The sequence below is a fragment of the Corapipo altera genome, unplaced genomic scaffold (genome assembly GCF_003945725.1).
Source record: "Corapipo altera isolate COAL_440 unplaced genomic scaffold, ASM394572v1 98, whole genome shotgun sequence".
NCBI lineage: Eukaryota > Metazoa > Chordata > Aves > Passeriformes > Pipridae > Corapipo > Corapipo altera.
This window is the reverse complement of record NW_020884914.1, coordinates 5,289,448-5,312,039: the sequence shown is the minus strand read 5'-3', so window position 1 is coordinate 5,312,039 and position 22,592 is coordinate 5,289,448. Positions and strand designations below refer to the sequence as shown.

At 38.4% G+C, this 22,592-nt stretch overlaps 1 protein-coding gene across 15 annotated transcripts in view; it reads left to right on the top strand.

Annotated features, from left to right (window-relative positions):
• RBFOX1 (RNA binding fox-1 homolog 1) overlaps positions 1-22,592 on the top strand; it is a 1,158,532-nt gene that overhangs the window by 432,716 nt on the left and 703,224 nt on the right. The window contains exons 1-2 of one of the 15 annotated variants that reach the window (XM_027654848.1): positions 8,405-8,419; positions 9,303-9,373. The exons of 13 other annotated variants lie outside the window; for them this stretch is intronic. Coding sequence is in view for 1 of the 2 variants with exons in the window: in XM_027654832.1 (XP_027510633.1) it covers positions 8,390-8,419 (30 nt within the window). In the remaining variant the exon portion in view is untranslated. Of the gene's footprint in view, positions 1-8,381; positions 8,420-9,302; positions 9,374-22,592 lie in introns of those variants that run through there. One more of the 15 variants, XM_027654832.1, reaches the window with a different exon arrangement.

The following is a 22,592-nucleotide window of genomic DNA, read 5'->3' as shown; positions in this document are numbered from 1 at the left end:
TTTGGGACTTTTATTTTTAATTTATTAATAGTGGTATTTTACAAGCAGGGAAAGGAACGTGGACAATATAACTGAAATATAATTTCTGTGTATTATTAGTATATGTTTCTTGTGCTAAAATTCCATTTAATGCTTTGCAAGTAGATGCAAAAGTAGATTTGAGGTAACTGCGTTACTTTGAAACTCATGAGGGTTTAGCAATTGTAAATCATGTTTCTTTCTAGACACTTGTCCCTTTATTAATGCTGTAAAAATAAAGGAAGTCTTGAGCAGTTAGTTGTGGATAGTTACAACTGGAAAAATAATTCCTTGTGAGTTGTTGATACTTTAGGGCACAAAGATAATACCTTAAACATAAACTATGAATTAATACAGAAATTCAAGCTTAATGAAAAAATTAGTTTTATGTGGCATAAGATTCAATTTAAATGCTTAATGTGAAAGTCTAAATGACTTAGCAATAAACATGTAAAATGTAAATTCTTACGTTTGTGGTATACATTACAGTTACTACTAAATGATTGTAGATAATAATAATTGGGAATAATAACTAAAAATTATCTGCAAAATTGCTGTTAAAATACATTGTAAAATATTCCATAAAAACTGAAAGCCAAATGGACTAGAACAAGGAAACCCTTACCCTCAAAATGCAACTTGATTGAAAAACTTAACGGATTATAATCAGAAACTGTGGCCTATTGCATTTATTTATTTAAAAATAATGGTAAAAAAAGGAAAGAGAAAAAAGTTTACTGCTATGGGTCCTTAGAGAAGGCTAAGTTATATAAGGAGAATTAGATTTATTTGTTAAAAGTTCCTCTTTTAACATTCCTTTCTCGTACCCAAGGCTGGTGCAGTGAATCATTCCCTGTGCACATGGAGATCCCTTTCCATGCACACGCTGTTTGGAAATATGTGTAACCCCATTAACTGGAATTGGGAGTGGGCCATCATCCATCTTCTGATAAACTGCATAAAGCAGGAGCATGGACTGTGATAATACAGCAAATAACCATGTCGAGTCAAATGGCTGTTTATATCTGACTAATGACCGGGGTGGAGACAGAAGTTGTATTTCTTTTCCAAAGGAACCTCTGATAAGGTTGGGAATGTCCTTCACAGTGACTGCTTTGTCCTTTAGCCACTCGCCCTCCCCAGCCAGTTGTGGTAATTAAGATGGGACCATTAAACATGTCCTTATCCATGAGGCTGAAAGTAGGGAACCTGCTGAGGATGGGACCAATAAGAAGGGTCTTTCAGTGGCTCTTCTCAGCAAATCTGCAACAGGTGAAATGTGGCTGAAGCAGTACCTGCATAATATTCTGGATTCCAAATATATTATTGAACAAAAAAAGGAAAGCTTAATAATAGTTTTTATTGGTTCTGGGGCATGAAGTGATTGAAGTTGGTTTGAGGCAAATGTTTTATCTGATGAATTTTGCTTTCCCCTCTCTGTCTTGTGTGCAGAAAAGCCACCCTGTGTGAGCCCTTTGGTATGTGCTGCATAAACAGGAGAGAAAAGGGATGATGAGACTGTTGTGTTTATTGCATAGACTCAGTTTTTGAAACTGTGAGCTTTGTGAGCAGCACCTGTCCTAATTCTTGTGTAATGAACATATTTAACAAGTAGGAACGACAGTTTTCCTTAATTTTCACACTTGCTCTTGAGTGAGGAGCACAGAGGTGTTACTGTTGTCAGTGGTATTGCTCCTCACGCTCTTTCTTGGAGATCCTGATGTTGTTGATCGTTAAAAACTTATCTCCACGTGCTCTCATTGTCCTGACATTAACACTTAAAAAATGATTATTTTGTAGAACTTAAGGAAGGCTTTATTGTTGCTCTTTTTGGACACTCTTGAAGCCATGTCTGGAGCGTTCTGAACAGAACAAGGCAGGGTTTTAGTGGAGGCTGGAGCTCATAATGTGCCAGCAGATAATGTTGAGCAGGACTGTCAGACACTTATAAAGAGATCAGGGGGAAGGCAGGAGCAGGGAGGGTCTTAGGGCTGCACACCAACAGAATAAGAAACAGTGGCTGCAGTTGGCACCAGGGGAAGTGTTCATTGGAAAGGAGGCAGAGAGGAGGAGGAATATCTTCCCAATGGTTCCAGAGAAACTGTGGGCCTTCTGTACCTGAAGATACTGAAAGCATAATTAGAAAGGGATGTGAGAAAAGTTGTTTTGAAATAAGTCCAACTTAGGCAAGAGCTCCACTTTGAGCTAATGGACCTCCAGAGATCTCTACTTCTGGCCTCAATTATTCTGCAATTGTGTTTGTCCTGAAAAGGCTTACAAATTTACAGGCAGATCTGTGTATATATTTTTATTAGGGAGGCTGAGCTGTTGAGCCCATTTCATTACCTGAAAGTTGTAGAAAAAAAGCAATAAAAGTGACAGTGTTGCGAGTGAGAGTCAGTTTTATTATTTGTTTACCCCAGTTCCTTCCTTCACATTCAGTAAAAGCTCTAAACTGACGATTTCAGTGGCAGCTGAATTGTTTACTTTTCGATTTGTGATGCATTTTTAGTGACTCCACGAAACCAAACATAAAGTGTTTGACTAGATGAGGCAATTTTGATAAGAAGAGTTAACAATCTGAAGTAAGTTTTTTATAAGTAGTGTCATATTAAGAATGTAGCCCTACTGTAATTAATCTTGGAAGGAAAAAGTTGAGGGACACTGTCCCTTGGAACAATCATAAACAAATGCATTTCCTGTTCATCTTCTAGCAGCAAAACTCTGTGGACAGCAGCTGCTCAAGCCTCTTCCTTCTGTTTTCCCTGTTGTTCTTATTCTTCAGACCCTTTGGGAAAAAACAGTTTCCAAGGGGAAAAAAAGTGTGTCTTTTGGCAAACCCGTGGCCATCTATTTACTGCTTTGAGACTGTGAGAAAGATACATTAGCAATGATAATTTCCATGATGTGGATGTTTATGCAGTGCCCTCAGTTACAGTTCATTCTATATATGCTCTCCAAAGCTATTAAATTTAATTGTCCTTCAGCTGTTGGACAGAGGCAAGAAGTGTGTGTGTGTGTGTGAGGATTGATTAGTGAACCAAAAAAACCCTCTATTTTTATATTAATCTGGAATTTTATTGCAAAATAATGCTTAGGATTTTTTATGCAGACTGAATTTAGTGGGAGGCTGAGAGAAGGCATCTGGGCTTGAATTTATCAGTGTGTTAGTCCAGGTGATGGTCTGGAGTGTGAGAAGCAGCACTGGTGACAGGTTGGATTCTTCAGCCAATAGAATAATTCTTCACAGTGTCTCAGCTTTCTCATCCTTGGATTTGGATTTGACCTTATTTTGTGTGGGAACATATTCCCCTTCTGTTTTGCAGTGTCAGGGATTTGTTCTTTTTTTTTTTTTTTTTCCTCAAAGGGTTGTTTTACTTGCTGGAGGAGAGAACAATTCAGCAACCAGCAATATTTTCCTTCCTTAAACTTGCACTTCCCTGCTGAAACCATCAACACCTCCTTGAATTCAGAGTGGAAAAGCATTGTCTCTTTTCCCTGTTTGCAGTGAGGTGAGGATTAGAGTAACAGTGTAAGTAGTAGACTGCATGTCTGAGTTACATAACAAATGTAAAACAAAACTAGATTTGGTGAGGCAAAAAAAGAATTTAAACAGCTGCTTGAAGTGAAAATAGATGATCCTGGGAAACCACTAGGAAACAGCTTATAGTACTAATAATGTCAGTGTTATTATTTTCACTTTCCTGACACGTCAGCATGTTGGTTGCAGTATTTTTCATAATAATAGAATTTATTCAAGTAATTTTTTCTTAATGTGTGTAGTACAAATAGTTTATATTGTGCTTATATATCATATTAACAATATTTGATTTGTGCTTTCTTTACAAATTGAAATCATTGATTTTTTTCTTTTTTGTGTTTCCCATTTTGCATTTAGGCTGGTGCTTTCAGTTCCCATTTTAGGTTCTGTGCTTTGAAACAAGTCGATTTCTCATAAAATTATGCTCTTTTATAAGAGGGCCTGAAATTCCTTTGAGTTTAAGCTTGCTCCATAAAGAGCAACAACAGTGTTCCTCCCCTTCCTCAGAACACAAACCTACTGGTTTTTACCTCCTAGTCTTGAACTCTGGGTTGTTACTCTTTTAATTCTCTTCTTTCTTGCTTCTACTTTGTCCCAGTGATTGTGACCAAATGCCCTAAATCTCATTCCTGGAGATGACCACAAAAGGTTCCACGCACCTGCTGATTGTGAAAGAACTTCAGCTTGATTTTGGAAGTTCTCTAATTTAACTCCCCAATCTTAATTTATCCCATAGCAAAATTTATTTGACTGCTTAAACCTTTTTGAGGTGCCTGGGGAACACTGTTCATCTGTCACAAATCCTCGTTCCTTATTTTCATGACTCAGACGTAGCCTCTAGATTTATGTTCTGATGTTCCCACTCTGTGATCAAGTTTTAAAGATTTCTGAAGTAATTAAAAACGATGATAAGACTTTCATCTCCATATGAAATATCTCAAGACTTGGTAAAACATAGTGGGAATCTTTAGGTACACAGGTCCTTGATTTTATTTAGTCTCTTTTTCTAGATCGAGGTAGCCACATAAAAATACAACAAAATCAGTCGAAAAATAAAAATTAGGCAGCTAATTCCAACTCTTTTGTTCAGGTTGGTGTTCTTAATTTTGCACTGGACATAAGGATATATAATTCTTTGGCTGCAAAGATGTAGAAATCCTCAGCTAGAGTTGTATGCAGGTGTTTTGCATCTTTATACACATGTATACATGGAAGTGGCTTTACTCTGTTGTTTGGGCATTTGTGTACTTGTTGGGAGCAAATCAGTTTTTAGCAGTAAAAGACTTTAGGAAAATTTCATAGCTTTGTAATTATTGCTCCCAACATTCCACAGAGCAACCATAGAAAGCTACCTGGATGCACAGGCAGGGGAGTGATTTGCATCAATCAGGTGTCTTTCCATGAATTCAGCTACATTTTTGTGTTATAAACCTTTAGGTTGGTGAGCTGCAAGAGGGATAAATCTGAGTTAGATCTACTTTTTTTAGTCGCTTGGGATTAAACCTTTTGGTGGAGAGATCCATGAATGTGCTTTAAATCTATTGATTCATGGGAGAAAGGGACAATTTAAACTCGGAAGTCACGGGGTGAACTTTCCATTAAGTTGGGGAGCCTGTGGTCACAGCTCATTTGATCTTTATGAAGTAGAAAATGTGATGTAGACCACACTGGCATTCTATTAGAGGAAATCATGCATTTAACCATGGAGCAAAATACTGTAGCCAATTACAGGAACATACACCTATTTTACACGTGGCTGATCTTCTGAGCAAAAAGTATTAACAATGCACATACTATCTTGTTTTAAAGGACTATTTACTTTTAAGCCAGTGATACGGGATAAAGTTTAGAGAGAAAATTAATTAATTTAAGATTTATATCAAAGTTTTGTAACTGGAAGGGAGCCTTGCATGTGGGTGAAATGTGTGCATGGTCTTCAGGTGACAGCAGCAAAGACTAATTATAACCCTGTTATATGCTAATTATAAATGTTATATGCTATGTGTAAATGGTAGCATCTGAATTTGCACTTAGAAGAATATTCAGCATCAAAATTAATTTCTTAACACTTTTTTTTGAAATACATTTGAATCTATTAGAGGGCATAAAATAAGTTCTGATTTATAACTCAGCTTTTTTCTACTTTAAGGTGTAAGTGAAGCTATCTAAAAATGTTTGTTTCAAAACATCTTTTCTTAAAAGGTAACAGGGTGAACTTTCTATTGGCATTAGATATTTACAGTGGAATCTCTTGCTTAGTGTTCTTAAGACTTTTGAACTAATTTATTTTATTTATATAAATAGGTGTATTCACATGCACGTTTTCGTGGACATTTAAAAAAATGCCTTTTTGCAGTTTAGTCCCAGTGGACATGTCTTTTCTGTCAGGAATTTAAGTAACACATTGAAAGCTGATAAAAAAGTTGAGAACTAAACTTTCACATTAAAGTGTCTTCATTTGACTGTGGCTGTGCTTCTGTCCTTGATTTATTTGCCATTCCAGCTCATGAGTCCTCATGCTGTCCAGGCTCTGGGCATTTTGAATTGCAGAAATTTTTATTATTATTTTTCCAGATTTTTCTTTCTTTGTGGTAAAACTGGGAGGAAGGAAAATCTTTACACTGTAATTTGCAATGACACAAACTCTTTCCACCATACTTCTGACTTACTCCATTGCCTGATACAAATTAGGAGCTGGGAAATGATAACCTCTATCATTATGGGATATTGTGTCTATTGGCACTGCACAACTGGAACAGGTATATGAAGATTAATGTGTTGTGTGCCAGCGTGTCCTTGCCTATGCAAAACAGTCTGAGAGCATTGAGGGGATTTGTACAAGAATTATGCAGAGAATGCCAAAGGTAAGCGAAAGTAAATTAAACATTCCCATCTGGTTTTACTTCCTTGCAAATGGGCACAGCTACATATTCCAGTAGCAATGACTGGTCATTAGAGCTCTTACTTACAGGGCAGTTTTTTCTAAAGCTCTGCTGTGTGGTCCATTAGTTGGGATTTTCCCTGTCAGATCCCTGGATGTTGGAGGTGTGTGCACAGAGGGAATGACAGAACCTTCTGTGTGAGTAGCTGTTCTAAAACTGGGAATTATTCTGGCAGTGCTGCATCTGATTTCAGTGGATGCACAGACTTCTCTTTTTACTGCCACCTGAACCAATGCTGTGTCTCATAAGCAAACAATTAGAGAGGCTTCTAATCCCATATTCCAAAATGTCAGAGGAAGGATTAGTCCAACCAGCAGTTTTCTCACAAGGTTTGCTGTAAATACTTGTGTCAAGAGTGCTGGAATTTCCATCTTTGTTTGATGGTTGGTACTAAGTGAGGGTTTGATACTGTTGGGTGTTACTGGGCAATTTCAAAGGATAAAAATAAATATCTGAACTACACAGTATTTAATAAAATACTTTCACATTGTGTTCAACTTCAGAAGTATGAGGACAAGTAGTCAATAGTAGAGGTAACCTAGCAAAGTGTGAATTCATATCCATTTCATTTCAACATACAGATGGTATAAATCTATTTAGATTATATTTAGAGGTTTTTTTACAGAGAGGTGAAAAGATCCAGCATTCTCCACGGTCTTGTCATGAGTACTTAGCCAGGTGTCAAGGATTTTAGATTTCAATCTAATCTCTCTCAGCAGCATCCCTGCTTTCCTCAGGCAGATCACTTGATTACAGTGTCACAGTTCTCTGCCTGGGAAAGAGGAATCAAAGTGCTGCTTTGCCTCTATGGGCAGGGCAGGGATATCTTAAATTACTGGTGTGTTGTGCTGGCACAGGGACTGTGATCTTGGTGAGAGGATCTTGGGCTTGATAAAATACAAATTCTAATAATCTTGATGAAAGGTATGTGAGGCATGGCACTAGGAATAAGTGGATTTTGAGTGATCAGATTGTACCAAGAATTGTTGCAGATAGCATAAAATAAATTGACAATTAATAAATAGAGATTGATACTGGCAAAGAATAATGCAGAGAAATGCTTTGTTACAGGGGAGGAAAAAAAGAGTAGCAAGCTACGCAGAACAGAAATGAAAGAAGGTACAGACAGTTGTGTTCTTTGTGGATTGTTGGGTTATTTTCATGCCAAGCTAAGGGCAAGGTAGAAATTCTTTTTCTGTCCTGCTATAGCCTGTGAACCCCAAAGTGGATGGGAAAGATGAACTTATGAATCTCCACATTCTTTCAGTTTTATGGCTTCACAATTTTATTCCTCCTTTAAGCTGCAAAGTGACTTGTCTGTCTTCTTTCTTTTTGTTATTACCTCCAAAATTTGAATAATTTCTTTAGTGGCTTTCTGTCTTCTTTCTTTTTTATTAGCTCCAAAATTTGAAACACATTTGCACAGAAAAAAATACTTGTACTTCTTCTTGCATCTACTTTGGGTAGTTGGGTACTGAGCTTAGATAACTAAGCAGTTATGAGTTAGGTCCTTCCATCCTTCTGTCCTTCCTTCCATTCTTTCCTGCCTAAAAAGCTGAAAAATATGACCTTTTCTCTGAGCTTTATGGGTGACTTAAATACCAGCACTCAGGATGAGGAGAACTTGGAGAGAAACCATAAAGACAGGTTGGTACCCAAACTCCTTCCTTACGATGAATAAATTTTTGGATCCTGAATGTGTTGAAAGATGCTTAATAAAGGGATGGAATAGCAGCCTTACAGCTAAATTCAGCTTTCTGAGAAAGAAAGTAGAACCTAATTCCAAAAATAGGGAGTAACTATTGCCCAAAGGAATGAGTAGTGCCCACGTACACTGAGCAGTGGGAAGGCTCCAGCTGGGTGGTTTTGAGCTGAGAAGACTCTTTAGATGAAAGGTTCTTATCCCATCTCCTGCAAGGTAGGTCTGGTGTGCATTTCTTGTATTTATTTGGAGCTTTGAAATGGATCAGCAGAACATGTAAACCCAGGATTCCAGAGTCCATCATCAAATATGAAAACTGATCTCTGAGAGGAGTCAAACATTTTTGGTACAAGCCAGAGAGAGTAATTAGACTTGTTTGCATATTGAACAGCAGCCAGAGAGTTCTGATTATTCTCAGAAAAGTGCTCCAATTTGCTACAGCTTGGGGTAGAAAAATCCATCTTTTTGGATTTGTTTGGGTCGGGGGGAGTGGTGCTTTTTGGTGGGTGGTTTGGTTTTTTGATGGCTTTTAATTTTTATTTAGAAATGCTAAAATATTATCCATGTGTCATGAAGTATTGCAAGGCTTGATAGTCCTTTTGAATCATTTAGTTGTGGTCACATAGAAAAACTTTTGATTGCTGATGAAAATAGTGTCTGAGGCACTGTTTTATGCATCTTCATTCTTATAGGAAGTGGTAATGGTAAAGTTTACTAGTAAAATTCATCTTCAGCACAGTTGTTTATCTGATCTATGCATTCATTAATAAAGAGTCCCTGCTGCTGTTGGCTCCAGTACAACTTAATTAATTACTATTTGAAATATGGATGTGGTAAATGATCCAACTTAGTGAAACAGGAGAGCAGCTGTTACCTTCTTTTATGTTTGAAGTCACTGGCTTTTCTCCTTATTTGTTTGTGCCATCCCCTTTTTCATCTTATGACAATAATTCCATAAATTCTGGGCTCAGATTCATCTGTAAACCCTGATCCCTGTTTTGTTTTCCCACTGTGTCGTCTTGTTCTCCTCTGTGCTCTCCCTTTTATCATCTCATCTTACACCATCCATTATTGTCTCTCCCTCTTTTCTCTGTCATAGATTTTCAGGATCCCGATATCCCTTTTCCTTCCGGTTCCTTCCTTCAGTCGTTCTGCATTCCTGAAAGCCAAGTAAGTTGTTTCCTACTACACTGCACCAACTGCTACTTTTGCCATTTTTCTTTGAGATGTGTTTTTCAGGTGACACGTGCCTGTGTGGTTTCTCAAAACAGCATTATGGAATTCATTAAAAGTTTTCCCTAAATATTTCCGTTTTCCCTGTTAGTCCTGCTGCTGTTTTCTCTGGTCAGCTGCTGAACTACATTGATGTTTTGCTTCACCATCTACCTTTTTATTTTCTCCCTATTTCTTTTTCCTTTTTGCTGTCTGGAAGAGCCACTGACAGCTAATGTTTAAATAACACCTCAGGTGGCTGCAGGCTTTCCTGCCAACCTGCAGGCAACAGAATTTCTGTGCCCTCAAGTAGAGAGGGAAGGGAGGCATTTCAGTCCTGCACCCACAAACTCCATCAGTCACATCCTCAGTGTCTGTTCATGGATATCCTGGCAGCCTAAGCTGTGTTCTTCTCTCACTTGATTTCTTTTCTACTCAGAGATTTTTGAGAGTTTTGTTAGAAACTGGCTTGGTTTGTTTAGAACTGCTCTGGCTTGACTCTACCTGGAGCAGGGGGGTTGGACTGTGATCTCCAGAGGCCCCTTTCAACCTCAACCATCCTGTGATCCTGTGAAACACAAGAGAAACAGGAATGGGGAACAAAGACATGGGAATAGTGAACACTGTGGGTTCATGGGAAGGAATACCAAGCAGAGCTCACAAATGTCACAGAAGAAGCAATTTAACCTGCTTGCCTCAGCACAGGAGATGTAAATCCCAATTGCAATGTGTCAGTGAAACTGGAACACCCAGCAAGAGACGTCAGATTTGAGTTTATTCTAAAATTAAGGCAAATAATAAGAATATGTGAACAAATGTAAGCACAGTTTAATTCCTTGATGTAACTCTTGTGTATGAAGGCACCTGTTACTTTATTATTTCCAAAGAGGCTTTATTATTTCAGAACTGAATAGTCAGGGAGGACTTAGGAGTATTTATAGTATGTAGAGCTATGGAGACTTTTAGAAATAGGCTACACTGCTTTATGCTTTTATAAATACAGAATGAAGAAAATTTTACAGGAAACAGGAGTATTTAATGAGAAAAAAGTTATTTATGAAATAATTGAAATGAAAGAGATCATGAGGGAGGGAAAATACTGAAAACAACATGTTTCATTTTAAGGAATGTGACTTTCTTAGACTACCATTGTAGAATCAGACATATACTTGTAAAAGCATGTGAGCCTTAAAGCTATTTCCTTTTTGAAATGAGATGTTGGATTACAAAAAAAAAAAAAAAAAAAAGACTTTATTTTCTTTATAAAAGTAGATGGAAGTGCTTTTATTTCATTTATATTCGATTCTCATTATCCTGGGCCACAGAGTAGGGGTTGTGTGAAAAGGAGTAGGAAGAAGAATAAAGACCGAATTTTTCATTGTCCAAAAAAAGCATTTTTTTTTTCTATCCATAAGAAATAAGAAAACCCTTGTACTTAGAGGAATGAATAATGATTTATCAGTCTTAATACATATGGAACTGAAAAAGCTCATGGAAAGGTTGTCTGTTGGGTTCAGCCTTTATGGCTTTCCTATATCTTTCCTTTAATAGAAAGGTATATAATAGAATGGTATTGATTGCTGGGTTTTTTTCCTGTAGATATTTGGGATTGGCTATATAAAGGAATGATATAAATTTTTTAAGAAATCAGATTATATAATGTGTTATTAGCACATATTACTCATTGTTATGCCTTATAGTAAGTTATCCCTTTTCTAATTGCTGTCCTGGTAACTTTTTTTTTATGTCTTCCCACTGTCCCTTCCACTTCTTTCTTTTTGTCACTTCACTGCTAAAAGCAGTAGGTTTAAAATTGAACATGCCTGGGCTATAAAAATGTATCAGCTCTAAGTATTCTCCACAGAGCAGTGCCCATTCCTAGTCTCTTCTGTAATTTATTTTTACAGACCCTTTAATTTCTTCGCTTTCTCTAATGTCTCATCTCTTTTGCACATTATAAGTGTGACATCAGGCTCCCACCTCCACATCCCTGGAATATTGTAGTGCCTTAGGGGGACCTCCACATCCCTGGAATATCACAGTGCCCTGAACAAGTGCTGAGACCCAGAGCAGGGTGGGCAGAGCTGAGATCCTGAGAGAATGACTTCAGTAGTATCCAGGATTATCTTCAGAATTTTCCAGGTGCTGAAATTGGACTGACAGATCCATAGTTCCCTGAGTCTTTCCTCATGCCCTTTCTTAGGCTGGAATAATGTTGTCCAGCTTCCAGTCAGACTCCCGAGACCTGTGGTAGATGATAGGGAGGGCTCCTGACATAACATCCACTGGCTCCTTCAGAACTGTGGGGTGAATCCCATCAGGCCCCCTGGACTTGGGAACATGTTTGTTTACTTACTTTAATATCAATTTTCCTCAAAATGTTTTGTGATCAAAGAATTTTCCTGCTGCACTGTGTGATAACCAGATACAGCTGAGGGGGCTCGTGAATCCCTGAGAGCTGAGTGTTCACCTCCAAGATTTCTTCCTTTTTGCCACCTTTACTGAAGACAGGACAATTTTACTGTCACTGAAAGTCAAATTGAGTTCTAATTGTATTTAGAGTAATAAAAAAGTCCTGATTTTTATTTTTTTTTTACCTGTTACAAGGTGTGCTACTTTCTACATGTTTTAGCAGTTGTGTTATTTCCAAGGGACTTGATTTGAGTTGGGCCCTGGCAGATGAAATCCTGGCTCTCTCACAGGGCTATAAGATAATGAACAAGGGGGTTTTTTTTAGCTTTTTGGTTGTTCTAGATGAGGGTCTTGAAGGTGTTATTGCCCCTTAGTCAGAGATGGCCACTGTGATACCCAAATCCTCAGACTGAGACATGCATTTGTGGTTCTGGTTTCACGAGTCTGTATTCTTGACCAGTCAATAGGAAGGAACAAGAATTCTCCTGTGGGAAAGAAGTACTGGGGTAATGTCAGGATAAATTGTTCAGATATCCACAGATCTGCTGGTAAAATGCATGTGAAATAACAGGGGATTAATGAGCAGAGATTATATTGGCTAATCAGGTAGTAATGTGTTTCTGATCAGCATTTGGTATCAGTTTCAGATTAACTGAGAAAGTACATAGGCAGTGCCTTATATATTACCATCATTAGCAGCAGGGTAACAAATTACAGTCAGGACAGTTAATTTTTTTGTCATCTGCTACAATGTAGCCAATAGGACACACTAGAAACAAAAATTTTGTCCTATTTGTAAATGACAAAAAGTGAGAAAAGTCTGTTTTTTCAAGGTCCTGCAATGATATCTGAGCAGGGCTCCTCAGATTTTTTATGCTCACAGAACCCACAGGAAAGAATTATCTCAGTGCTTTGCTGTATTTTTTAATTATCCTTTCCCCACCCTTTGCATGTAGCAAACCATTGTGTCATGACATTCAAACTGAATGTTTCCCAGGCACAAATGCTATGGACTCAAGGACCAAAAACTGTACAACTGAGTGCAGCCTATTCATTTGTGTGTCAGCAAACACTTCAGAACATGTAAAACTGCATTTCACAAGGCTTGTTTTTTAACTGAAAAATACCAGTGTGGCTTTGAGAGACTGACACAAATATTTGTGGAAGTCATTTGACTTGGCTGGTTCTTAATGCAGCACTTGAAGATTTGTCTCTTTTTTAAGATGGGGAAAAAATAAGTTTTGAAACACGGTATCTCATGATCTGTAATATGATTAAATTTATGTCTTTATTCACTTAAAAACTTAAAAAACAAACAAAGAATAAAAATTTGCATTCTTATTAGGGTCTTAGCTGAGAAACTGAATTTTATTCTGGGTAAATTCCTCTCTTGTCCTAGAGCTGGGCTTTCTGCTCGGGGTGGAGATATTTTAGTGTGTCAGTGGGCATTGGTTTTCTGGATGAAAGGAGGTGTCTGGTACCAAGAATTGCAGAGACTTTGTTGAAAACAGAAGTCCCCCAGCTAACTATTGGGGAAAAAAAGGTGGGGGGAAGAATATTTTAATAGTGATTTGTGATGTAGACAGACATTTAGTGATCTGGGAAGTTGTGACTAAAGCAATGAGGTTTCTTCTGCCTACAATAATTCTGGAGAGCTGCTTGACTGTGGCCAAGATTTGAAAAATCTTGGACATGTTACATGGATTACCTAACACACAGTTAACCAAATCACTTAGAGTAGAATGTGATTATAGTAGAATGTGATTATAAGAAAAGTTTGGGAATTTCTAAATGGATATAATAAACAGATTACATGTGCTGTGATGAAAGTGGCTCCTTTGTACTGAGCACAGTGAACTCCCATTTCAAGGGTTTCATTTTTTTTAATCAAGTGCCTTAAAATTTCTATAATAGGAAAAGACTTCAAAGAGGAGAGATTAAAAAAGAAAAGTAAATAAAATGGAAATAATAGAATTAAGGTTTGACCCTGTAAATTGCTAACCTTCAAAGCTAATGCTGGAAAAGCACAATATTATTAGCAATAAAAAGAATTTGCTTTGCCCTTTTAAAATTACCATAAACCGATTGACTGGGATGGAATGATGTTAATATTTAAGAAGTAGGACACTAGATTCTATTATCTCAGAAACTCTGTCACCTGGTACACTCTGTAGTCCTGTTATCTAATTATTGTCCTTAAATTGCATTAGTGTGCCAGCAATTTGTCTGCTGTTGGAAAAGTAATTGACATTTGGGTTACTGCTTCATATTTGGGAGACTCACTAGCTGGTTCCAAAGAGCCCTCTTCTGTCAGAGTAGATTAGCTTAATTTTACCTAAAAGAAAAGAGAAAGTCTGTGTTTTAGAGTGTGTCACTTATACAGTGCTCTTGTAATTTGGTATTAAAATTCAGGTTGTGTATCACAGCTAATTGTCAGGAGAAAAGAGGAGGGGAAGTGGTAAATTAATAAACGACACTTGTGACTTCAAATTAACTTTAGTGCAGTTTACTGCTCCTTCAGTGGGTGTGCAAGGGGGGGTGTGGGGATGGAAAGAGGCAGAGTGAAAGCTGGGATGATGTGGATGTAGGGAGTGTTTGGATCAGCAGCATTTGGATCTACAGGTGTTTGGTCACCAGATGGACACAGTCACAGAGCTGTGGGTCACTGGTGAGGCCACCCCTGGAGTGCTGTGTCCAGTTCTGGGCCCCTCAGCTCAGGAAGGACATGGAGGGGCTGCAGCAGGTCCAGAGAAGAGCAACGAGGCTGGGGAAGGGACTGGAGCACAAGTGCTGTGAGGAGAGGCTGAGGGAGCTGGGGGGGCTCAGCCTGGAGAAGAGGAGGCTCAGGGGAGACCTCATTACTCTCTACAACTCCCTGCCAGGAGGGTGCAGCCAGGTAGGGGTTGGTCTCTTCTCCCAGGAACCAGCAGTAGGACAAGAGGGCACAGCCTTGAGGAGCACCAGGGGAGGTTTAGGTTGGACATTAGGAAGAAGTTATTTCCAGAGAGAGTGTTCAGACACTGGAATGGGCTGCCCAGGGAGGGGGTGGAGTCACTGTCCCTGGAGGTGTTTAAGAAGAGACTAGACATGGTATCAGTGCCATGGTCTGGGTGACAAGGTGGTGTTGGGTCAAAGGTTGGACTTGATGATCTCAGAGGTCTTCTCTAACCTCGTTGATTCTGTGGCTGCACACAAGTGAACCCTTCCCTGCTCAGAATCTGAACCATCACAAAGGTGCTGAAATGCTGAACTTCATCTCCATAGTCCTGATGTTTGTAGGGATTTTCGTTTCCTGTTAGCTTTTAGAGGAGGAATGCTTCCAAAATCCTTTTTATGTGAGTTCTTTGATGAAAATTTCAAGGATAGTTATTATTCCGTGTGGCCTGGATAGGGGAGGAGCAGCCAGTGTTTCATGTCCCTGTGAAGGGTCTGGTCCATGACTGTGCAGTTAAATGCTTGAAACTTTCCAGACAAATGTAATTTGGGATCCAAAGTTGATTAGAGATGCATGATTACAAAATGCACATAATTGTTTATGTGACAACTGGAATTAAATTTAAAATGTATTTAAAATTACCACGAGGAATGTCTTGTGGTAGTGATAATTTTGCTAATATAATTTGCTTAGAGACTTTTCAGTTCATGTTTAAAACCAAGAAAACCTTAAATCTCTTCAAAATATTTTTTCCACAGAGCTGTTGCACAAACTAGAGTTTATTGCCTGAACATAAAAGATTGGTTGTGTCAGTGCAATCCAAGTGAAGCATTTCAGAATGTTGGCTCATACTGGAAACGTCAGCTGATTTTCTTTTGACTATAACTTTCAAAAAAAGATATAAAGCACTGATTACACATCTCTAGAGGTCTCTCTTGACATGTCTTTTGAATATTTCATCTTCCACTGGCAGGAACCAGAATTGTCTCTCCTCTTGGTAGCTTACACATATGGACATCTTTTTTTTTAGTCATTACTATGAAATGGTCAAGGCAGACCATGCAAATTGGTGGACTGTTTTTCGTCTTGAAAAATACCAAAAAATTAAGAAAACCTTTAGAAAATCATAAGTGAGTAGTCTTGATTAAATTATCAAAATATCAGGTTTCTGCGATCATTTGTGATACTGCATTCTTCATTTAAAAATATGTTTTAAAACCAAAGCATTTTCTCAAAAAAAGGATGGAGAAAAAAAAAACAAGTTTTGAAAAAATACTTGAGTTGATTCTGCAGCCAAAGGGGTGATGGAATGAAGGTTTGTGTGGTGTGAATGGCAACATCTGTCATAAAAAAATTCTGAGAATTAAGTATTTTAGCTGAACAGTTGATATCTGTGCTCTGTACTTCATGTGAATAATGTGCTGCTGCAATCTGAGTGTCTGCAAAGCCCAAAATCAACCTGTTCCATTTCTGAACTGTTTTTGTTTATCTGAGGTGACTCTGAGGTTATTACTTTTCAGAAAAGTTATATTTTATTAATTTTTAGCATTTATGTATTTAGAAAAAAAATTAAAATGTTGTAATTTGAGAGAGTGAGAGCACACTCCAGTTGATGAAGGAAATTCAGAGTTAAATGTCTATTTTTTATGGGCTGTTAAGATTGTACCTGGAGAGAGGGACAGTGGCCAGTGGGGTTACACTGCTGTGACACTCTGAGTCTCCTGAGTCAAATGCTAAACATTATTGCAGCCTAAAATTCTAATAGTACCAGTAATGAGGCAACTTTGCTGTTAAATCAGGAAAAGAAAAATAACCTTTTTGCCCCAAAGAACGGTGTGCTGGAAAGGTCAGAGCTGTACCTGGAGGCAGCGAGTGCCTGGTGCCAATAAAGGTAATGCAAAGTTCTTGAAATGCACTGGAAGTGGAAGTTTTCAGTAGGACAAAGGAGATGGCAGAAGAAGCTGTAATTTGCTAGATTTAGGATTCTTGCTTATTATGCTGTTAGTTAGGTAAGGGCAGGTTTTTAAAGAGCTGGAGACCAGAATTTTCATATTCCCAGCCTACACAGCAGCTGCTAGATTTCCAAAATAGCTCAGCTCCTCACAGTTCCTGTTCTGCAAGGCACTGAGCTCTTATCAAAGTCTGGCTCTCATTTGGGTGCCAAAACGAGAGCTGAACTCTCATGAAAATCTGACTCTCATGAAAATCTGTGAGTACACTGATTTCTTGGGGAAAAAGGAATTAAATAAAACTCCATAAACTGGATATGAAAATTAGTTATAGCAGTATATTTGTTTCTTAGCAGTTAATTTCTTGGCATAATTATCATAGTACCCTGATAACCATAAGTCTTATTCTCTGAATAGTTGTTAAAGGACTACATATACTAAAAATGAAAGGTGACCTGTCTAATTATTTCTAGTGGATTAATCTCTCCCATTACATTCTCTGGTGCTCTCTTTTTGAGGCACACAGAGCAATGATCATGAGGACTTTTCCTTTAAAGTTTAATTCAGACAGGAACAACTGTGTGTAGAACATACATGTATGTTTAATGCACGAATGATGCCACCAAGAGATGAAAACAATTGTAGTTTAGATATATACTTCTGGAAAGTCTATCGGCTCCCTTGCCTTTAAATAGGAAAAATTGAACTTCAGTGGATGAGAAGAGGGAAATTTGCTCTAACACTGCCCACAGTGAAGGGGAACTGCTGGGAAAACTTGTATCTTCACAATATTTACATACTATAAAACGTTTCACCAGTGTTTTGTCTGGAATGGAGCTGGTTTCCAGTGGTGTGTGGGGATTCAAATCTGTGTTTAACAACGTGGGTAACACCAGAAAGGGAAATGCAGTTGTTGGATTCAGAGGGATCTCTAAAATGCGCTTCTCACATATGTAAGAACATTGTCTTACAATTTAAATAGAAATTTTCATCTTCCCACATGTAGTCCCAACACCATTTTCCTAAACTTTTCTGTGGCATCATTTCCTTAGGGATGATGTTTTGCAGTGACTCGTATGATGCAAAGTGAGAAAATAAGACTTATTGTGAATGTTACATGTAACAATTCCCAGTCTGTGTCTCTTTAATTCTGTACTTTGTGTAGCAACTACACTTCCACCATGGAATGAGTACAATTGCAATAATATGCAAGCAATTCATGTGTATGTGCAAATACTTGCAGGTTTATATTTGCAATATAAGTGTCTGTGTGTGTGTATGTCCTTGTATGGCTTCCCCATCTCATCTACATTGGTGCAGTAGTTCTGAGTTTACCTCAACAGCCTGAAGTTCTTGAAATCTCATTCAAATTGGAGGGTGTTTTCAAAAGTACCTACTTACTGGATGTATGAAACACCTCCTGGAAGGAGGAGAAAGCTGTGAACTCAGGCAACAATAGATACACCAGGAGGGCTGAGGCACTCTCCAAACAGTAATCATAAGGATTGAGAACAAGTTCAGCACTTCCAAGGAACAAGTTGTGGGTTTTTTTCACTTTTGTAGCATCTTAATTAAAAAAACCAAACAAACAAGAAACCCAAACCAAACCAAAAAAAAACAAACCAGGAAGGCAAATTCTGCAGCAGATGTATAAGCCAAGGAAGTAATTTCAATGCCAGCGTGTCAGCTGAATTGTGCTTTGCCATTTTTAACATTAGCTCCGTTAACCTAAATGTTAAGGCATTGTATGGATGTTGTGTTCTGTACACTGGGCTCTTCAGGAAGAAAAGAGAGAATGCAATCCACCATGACATTCTTCTTTCATCCTATTTCCAAACCGTCTTTGTATGTGTTTGAAATCTGTTTATGTTTTTCCTCCCTGTGAATTTGTAGGCATTTAAGAAGGTTAAGCTGTACTTTCCCTGCATTTATTCAGAAGGAGTGAGCCTAGTATCAGCTTTGTTCTGTGAATGAAAAGATGACATTGTCATTGCCCAGTTGCAGAACTGTATTTGCTCCCAAATTTTATGTACTTCTGGTGCCACAAAGTGTGTCTGTGTTTGGGAGCAGCTGCCTGACAAGGTGTCCCTGTCTCCCCGGGGGGAACTGGTGGTTCTGAAGTGCCCCTGTGATATGTGCTCTGAGCTCTTCTGTTCTACAGCCATGAAACCTCCTTCCAACATCACCAGACAGATGGAGGCAGTGAACAAAGATACCCTGAACAATTCTCTGCCTCTGTGTCAGTGACTTGGAGCTTTGCTGAGCTGAGCCCAAGGCTGACCTTAAGATTTGTCTGGTTGAAGTTACAGACCAAATTTCCCATGACATTATCTATAGAGGAATTTAGAAAATACATAACTTCCTTTCCTTTTATTCCCTGACTCTTTTTTTTTTAAAAGCAATAGTGGCATCTTTTTGCCTTTTACACAGACTTACTCATGCAAAATGAATATTTTCTTAGAATAAGTGCCAGAAGGCAAAAATTGTTATCTTTGAATTGAGCTGTTTAAAGAAAGTCACCTTGAAAATGTATTAATTTATAAAACTTTTATGTCTGTAGGCATGCGTGAGTGGACATCTAAATGTAGCGAGGAGCTGCTGACACAGAATTGCTGTTGCTGAGCAGCACCTGTAAAACTATAGGCAGCTTATTCAACTGAATTAACAAACAAAAAAATGTCAAAATAAATGAAATGTTGTCTGCCAGAATTAAAGTACACAACTAATTTGTCAAATCCAGATTTTAGGACAAGCAGCATGGCTTAACTTGAAGACTAGAACAGAAACACCTGCTTTTTATGTAAAAAATATGCAGCTGTTATGAAACATGCTTGACGGCTAAACAGTGAGCACCTAAAAATGGGTGTTTTCTGCATGCCCAGATATGCTGGTAAGTCTTTGGAGGGTTTGATGGTTGAAGTGGGAGGATGTTTCCTCAGTCTTCTGAGGCATCAGGATGCAATTTTCTGGTGCTCTTCACAGCCTTATCCAAAACCTTCTTTATGTCTCTGAAGAAAATTTGAAAGATGAAAATTAGAAAATTAATAGTAATAATAACAAAAAATTCTGCAGTGTTTTCATTTTTCTGGTTTGTGTCAAAGGATCATTTGCAAGCATGTTTTGCTCCTTATCCTGTTGTCTTTGCTTGTGTAATGCTTGAATTTGCCTTTTTGTTGGCTTTGCATGATTGACCCATCCAAGAGTTGAATTACCTGTGGGTCAAATGTGAGTTAAAATGTAAAGTTAAGTGAATTTTTTTTCTAGGAATATTCCTGCCTTGCTCTTAGCACCAGGAAGATCAGCAGCTGCAAGATCCCTTATGTGCAGTGGGCCTGGAATTTCACCAAGGCTTTGCTTAAACAAAATGGGCCAACCTGGTGTTGAGCAGGGTCATCATTTGGGGTCTCAACAGAGAGAGAAACAAGAGATGAGGAAACTGAGGTGTAGAATTTTGGGAGGCAGGCAGAAAAGAGAATCTGAGTCCTCAGCATTTCCACGTGCGGGTTGCCGTTCCTGATGTAGTTGAGGAAAACATTTGTGCCCCGCTCTCAGGAACTTGTCTGTGTTGCCATAATAAATGAATCCTGGCTGTGGGAGTTGAGGGGGCTCCTCTCAGAGCTCTGGTCATGCTCATAGAATAACAAAACTTGTGACAGGGGAAAAAAAAAAGGAGAAAATCCTTGTCTTGTAGAAATAAGATTGTATGGAGAAGTCAGTGGGAAGTGCACACCCTTTCCAATTAGCCTCTGTACACTCAGAGCTGGGAATCATAAAGTCTTTTCAGTCTTTGTTCTTTTTTTTTTCCCCAGACCTGAGGTGTGAGGGGTTTCTTTTTTTTAATGTACCTTCTAGTGACAATTCCCCTGCCTTGTGGCCTCAGACCTTTGGTCTCTTTGAGTCTCTGTTCCTTTGCCAGCAGTGCTTGGGCTCATCAAATGAGTGAGTTTTGGACAGGTTGGATTAGAGACTAATTCGTGTGTTGTTGATTTCTCACAGTAATGGTTTGGTTTAAGGCCACTGGATGTTCTTTTGGATTTGTCATTCCAGTGTAACCTAGCAGAGAGCCTTCTGGAGTGCTGAAGTGGAACATAACCCTTATTTTTGCTAGCACATCTCCTTGGGGGGGGGGGGGTGTTAATCGGGGTTTGCTTTTCATGAGGCTTCTGCAACTTGAAAATCTTGGGCACTTTACAGGCTTTAATGAGCTGGGCCTCCCAGATTTGCTGCTATGTAAAGGAGGATCTGTTGTTCCTGTGGTACATGGGAAGAAAAGCTTATAGATTTTAAGTGATGTGCCCAAAGTTACTTGACAGGGTAATGAGTGCCCTGACACTAAACTGCTGGACCTAATTTGGTTTTTTTTTCACTTTAGGTCATAGACACTTTTGAATCCTCTTTCAAAACAGTGTTCAAAGTCTTCCAGGTTCAGGCTTTCAGATAAAGGCTCTTAAGAATGTAAGTTCCTTTTCTGCCCTGAAGTGCTTATAGTCCAAGAATGGCAAATGGAAAGGGCACAGCAGCACAGGGACATTATTACCTGCCCCAAGTCACACACACACAGCCACTGGCAAAAGGATGAAGTAATAACCATTTCTTGAAGTAATAACCATTTCTCAAAGTAATTTCCTTAATATGATTTTTGCTGGATATTTCCACACTGCTTGTTTGTCCAATAGTTCCAAGTGGGCTTTTTTCACACCACTCCCCCCCAGAGCCTATTTCAGAGGCTCTGTAAAAGTGACATGTTTAATGGGAGTGGCTGATTTGGGAGTTCATTTTAAATATGGCTTAAGATGAAGAGCATGTTTGGATGAAGAGCATGTTCAAGGACTTATAAATATTAAAATTGGAACTGTGCATTTTGCCTGCCTGCTGGGGTGGGGAGGGGATGCACACACATGCTTTTTGTGAATAGTGGTAAAATGCTTACGATGCTTTTATATTCCTGTGGGTTCTCTAAGATCTATAAACCAAATCTAAATGATAGAAACAATGTTGGGTTTGTAATAAGCTTTAAAGTTCTGATTTTTTTTTACTTTTGATATATTGCACAGTCCTGATTAACTAACCAACAAGAACATTTCTCCCATATATAAAGTAACTATATATTTTCATAGCTGTTTAACACCAGATACTTTAAAGAGGTTTTTTTTCAAGAAGGATAGTAATTTGCAGCTCTTCATAGGCTGAAATGGAGAAGTTTGAGTTTTTTAGAAGTGCTGGAAGCTGAGAAGAGGGCTAATGGCAGAAATGGCTGGCTTGTCTTTATGGATGCTGGGTTAAGAAATTGAGAAGTTCTGGACTCCAGAGGTTGCTGAGACAATACCAGTAACAACAGTAGGAATTAGTGCTGGGAAGAAACAGAAATTTGCCAAAAGTCATAGTTGAAATGGTTGAGATAAGATTTTATATCCAGAGCCTGGTTTGGTACTTTCTCTGAAACTGTTCTGGTTCATGCAGCAGAAAAAATAAGAAACTTTCCAGTCTAGATAAATGGCTGAGAAGGTGGTATAAAAGCTGCAAATACAAATTTACTGGGACAAAACCAAGCTATTTTCATTACACTTATGGCACTGGTGGTTTTTTGTATTCAAAGAAGAATATAGGGCTTGGTTGCTTCTTGAATTTGACACAGACAGGCTGTAGCCCCCTAATTGTGTCGTGTTTTATCCAGTGCTCTGATGGCTTTAATTCCCAAATAATATCAAAAAAACCTTCTAGATGGTGGTCAAATGTTGTATGTGGGAATCATCTTTAAGAAAGAAATAGATAAAAGGAACAGCTAAATACTGAATATGGAAATTAGGTCCATATCTGATCATTAGGGGAAAACTTCTCTTCCCTCTGTAACTGTGGGAATTCAAAGCTTAAGCAAAAGAAG